We start from the raw sequence: 4,538 nt of genomic DNA on the forward strand, positions 1-4,538 counted from the left end.
AGCCAAATCCATTATGCCACCTTAGTACAAACATATATCAATTTTGTTTGTTTGTTACAAAACATATCAATTTACACTAAAAGTTTAAAATAAAGATAAAAAATAAAATCAAAAAAGATTATAATTATTAAATATTAAAGCTTCGCAGTAAAAAGAAACGAAAAGACCTAATGGAACTATGAAGGTCAGCCGTCAACCTAAAAAGAGATTTTAACCCTAAAACATCGCGGTAAAAAAGCCCGCGCGCGCGTATACTACACAGTGATAAAAATTTCACAGATCCCCCAAAATTCTTCACACAAAAATCATAAAAAGGGTAAAATAAAATGAATGTAAGAAAGGTGAGTTTTATTGTGAACTCGATCATCACATCACATGAGAGAACAAAGAAAAGGAGACGACACAAAAGAGAACGAAACGACCACAATTTTCCAAACCAACACCGAATCGTTTCTTCTTCGATCTTCATTTCTGTAAGTCACCCACTTTCTTCTTCAATCTTCACCCCAACAAAAAATAATCAAAATCAATTCCCATTTCATTTTGCGATTCCTTAACCCCCTTTCAACTCATTCCTTTCTTTTTCTCACTTTTCAATTCTAAGTCGTAAAAACTTTACCTGATTTTAGGGTTACCCATTTTTTCTATTTTTTTTTCCTTTTTTGTTTTTGTTGATAATTTAGGGTTTCGTTTGTTTTTCTCAGAGTCTCGCCGGCGCCGCCGCCGGTGATTGCCGTGTACTTGCTGTGATTAGCAGAAGTTTGAGGCTCTTGCGGTGGAAAGTTCGAGTTTCGAGTGCCGGGTAATTTCGGATTCTTCTTCTGCTTATTAACTTCTTATGAGTAAATTTGATGTTCCATTTTCAGTCATGGATTGTATGCAAGTAGAGGGATGGGTTTAATTTTGTAATTTCATTTGGGGGTTTTGTTTTCTTATTTATTTTTTGTGTTGTTGCAACTAGCAATTGCTGTTCCTGTTCCTTTGAATGTTTTGATTCCATTTTCATGTGGCGAATGTAAGAACATAATGCAATGTTTCGGAAAATTAAACCGTAGAGACCCGTAATGTATGGTTTTATTGGTTTAACTGGCTGAATTTATGGTTGAGGAGTAATCAGATTGGAGATAAAGCGTTGCAGCCTGTTCACGGTCTGGCTGGTCGAACTGGGTGGTTTGCTTAGGGTTTTTAAACATGGATATAGTAGAATTTAATGCGATGCTATTCCATTCCGGTACTAAACACTTAAAGACAAAACTTAGTTTATTCATAATCGTTTGCTGTATCCGCTGCTTCAATGTGTATTTCTCGAAATAGTTAATGGTCTTGTTGCGGTATGCAATGTTTGATTGCTGCATTGATAAATTTTTGGACCAAATGCTGTCGTGCACTAGAAGTGTGTTGTAAAAGATTTTTATTTTATTTTATTCGATGAAAATATGATTTGTTATTTTCAAACAATGAAATAACGTGTGGTGTGCTGTATCGTGCATATAGAGCCCCGTGCCATATAGCGGCGCTCTTTTCTGGAACTTGGGTAGGGGCTCTGTTAAACTTTGTTGCTCTCACTTATTTTGTAATTACTGAGCAATGAATAGGGGATGCACAAGTACTGTAGCTTCACCCAAATAATATTGTCACTCATTGTATTTTCTATATTTGAATTTGATTGAATTCAATTCGCTACTCAAGTTATTAATTTCTTAACTAAAATCTGCTTTTGCTTTATAGGGTTTGATTGCCATTGATGAATTGCTTATTGAAGCAAAATGGGAATTCAAATTATGCAGACATGTTGAAGGCATCAGAATATCTTTAAATGGAGAACTTTCGATGCTATATTACAATGACGTTCTGAGAAAGTAGACGAGAAAATCAAGAAAGCAGTTGAGAGAAATGGAGTGCAATAAGGATGAGGCCACCAGAGCTAAAGAAATTGCTGAGAGGAAGTTTATTGCAAAGGACACTTTGGGTGCAAAAAAGTTTGCTTTGAAAGCTCAAAATTTATTTCCTGCCCTTGAGGGTATTCCTCAGCTGATAGCAACACTTGATGTATATATTTCTGCCGAGAACAAAATAAATGGAGAAACAGATTGGTATGGTATACTTGGTGCAAACCCCTATGCCGATGATGATACAGTCAGGAAACACTACAGGAAGCTAGCTCTCATGCTTCACCCTGACAAGAACAAATCTGTTGGGGCTGATGGGGCATTTAAACTTATATCCGAGGCATGGAGTTTACTTTCAGATAAGTCTAGACGGGCAGCTTATGATGATAAGAGAAAGGGAAAAGCACGGAAAGATTCAACTATGTTCGGTGGTTCATCAGCAAAAAAAGGGGCTAATGGAAGTTTCAATTTTACTAAGACTACCTCTTCAAGTGCAAAGACTCAGAAGAATACTGCTAAAGAAAACACTTCATCTTCTACCCATAAGTCAAAACCAACATTTTGGACTACTTGCAATCGTTGCAAAATGCAGTATGAGTATCTTAAAGTTTATCTTAACCTTAAACTCTTGTGTCCCAACTGCAATGAGGCATTTTTGGCTAAAGAAACGGAGCCACCTCCTGCAAGTGGTATTAGACCTGGAGCATCATGGAGTTTTTCAAAAAACCAGCAAAAGTTCAATGGCCAAGCACCTAATAAAAGCAAATCTAGTGCTGGAAATAGCAATACCAGTTTCCAGTGGACTCCGTTTTCAAAAACTTCTGGTGTTTCTAATGCGGCTCAAGCTGCAAATGTGGTTCAGCAGGCATATCACAAGGTGAAGCGAGATCGTGAGGAGGCACAAGCAGCTACCAAAAGGGAAGAGGCCTTAAAAAGGAAGCAAAATGTTTCTAGAAAAGGTTACTTTAATCCAGCCAAGAGAAGAAAGGGGGGCATGGAGGAACCAGTTAATCAAATGGGTAGAAAAGGTAGTTTTGGATATAATGGGGATGTCTCCCTGATTGAACTTCAGAATCTGCTGATGGAGAAAGCTAGAAAAGAAATTAGCAAGAAACTCAAGGAAACTCAGTCAAATACTGTTAATAAATCGGTGGTGAAAGAGAGTGGAAATTGCTTCCAGAAAGCTAATGAGAACAGAGAAAAATCTGTAAGAAATTTTGAGACGTGTGCTCAAAATAACATTGGAAAGTCAGAAGATAGACAGAGTGGATTGCTAGTAGAAATCAGTACAAACTTTTTGGATGCAATGCTAGTAGATGTTCCAGATCCTGATTTCCATGATTTTTACAAGGATCGAACTGAAAGATCTTTTGGTGAAAATCAAAATCAAATATGGGCTGCTTATGATCATGATGATGGGATGCCTCGATGTTATGCAATGGTCCACAACGTGATCTCTTTGAATCCATTCAAGATACAGATCAGTCTGCTCAATCCAAATACCAACAGTGAACTGGGCTCTCTAAATTGGGTTGCTTCAGGCTTTTCAAAAACTTGTGGGGATTTCAGAATAGGTAGACATGAAATCTGTAACTCGATACATTTTTTTTCTCACAAGGTTAGGTGGAGAGAAGGTAATGACGGAGCCATTCGTATATATCCCAGAAAAGGGGATATTTGGGCCATCTATAGGAACTGGTCTCCTGACTGGAATGAGCTAACAGCAGATGAGGTTATGCACAAGTTCGATGTTGTTGAAGTACTTGAGGATTTTAGCGAAGAACATGGTGTTACTATTATTCCTCTGGTCAAGGTGGCTGGGTTCAAGACAGTATTTCACCACCACATAGATCCAAGAGAAATCAGAGTTATTCCAAGGGAAGAGATGCTTCGGTTCTCTCATCAGGTACCTTCATGCTTGCTTACTGGTCTAGAAGCTCAGAATGCTCCAAAGGGTTGCAGAGTGCTGGACCCAGCTGCTACTCCGTTTGAACTTCATCAGGTAATAGAAGTTGTGGAGGAGGAATACATGGTGGACAATGGGGATGGTGTTATGAAAGAAACATGTGATAAAAACAAAGAAGCCAGTTGTGAGCAATTGATCAGTGATGTGGGAAAACATGGGGAAGGAAAGGAGGGAAAGAGTAAAGATATCCAGGAAATAGAAATATTGAAAGAGCAAGGAGGGTGTTTAGCATGTTAATGGAAATCAAACTTTAGGACATTCTGGCTCGTTTGGGAAATGGAAAATGCTAGATAGCCAGAATTAATTAGACAAAGTATCAGTTGACGTTGTATTAATTCTTGGATGGTTGAGAAAATTCCTATTGCTTTACCTTATCCAACAATAACCATTGAAGATGGGTAAATTTTGTTAATTATTTTCTAGATTTGTAGTGTTTACTGTTGAAAAATTTGCGGGAATATATTATTCATGTTCTAACATTCATTGGTTCAAGTTTTTGCATAAGGGTCTTTCTCTGGGTTCGGCTCCAAGCCATTTCCTTTCTCTTTTTAGGTTCTTAGTCAATTTTGTTTTGCACTAAATCAGATTAACTGCCATGTTCATCTATTGTTGTCCGTATATTTTGTAAGATATTTAGCTCCGTTAGTGATTACTAACAGTGGCTTAGATGATGTTTGTTCGAA

General features: G+C 37.5%; 1 protein-coding gene across 1 annotated transcript; it reads left to right on the forward strand.

Moving 5' to 3' along the window:
* Nucleotides 1-339: 339 nt before the first annotated feature.
* LOC130738478 (uncharacterized) lies at nt 340-4,334 on the forward strand. The gene is made up of 3 exons (XM_057590463.1): nt 340-473; nt 705-802; nt 1,729-4,334. The coding sequence occupies exon 3, from the start codon at nt 1,894-1,896 to the stop codon at nt 4,090-4,092; it is 2,199 nt and encodes a 732-aa protein (XP_057446446.1). The 5' UTR covers nt 340-473; nt 705-802; nt 1,729-1,893; the 3' UTR covers nt 4,093-4,334.
* Nucleotides 4,335-4,538: the final 204 nt, after the last annotated feature.

The sequence above is a fragment of the Lotus japonicus genome, chromosome 2 (genome assembly GCF_012489685.1).
Source record: "Lotus japonicus ecotype B-129 chromosome 2, LjGifu_v1.2".
Classification (NCBI taxonomy): Eukaryota; Viridiplantae; Streptophyta; class Magnoliopsida; order Fabales; family Fabaceae; genus Lotus; species Lotus japonicus.

Bases quoted from the DNA above. Each gene is read 5' to 3' on its own strand.
- LOC130738478 (XM_057590463.1), top strand. From the start codon at position 1,894: ATGGAGTGCAATAAGGATGAGGCCACCAGAGCTAAAGAAATTGCTGAG.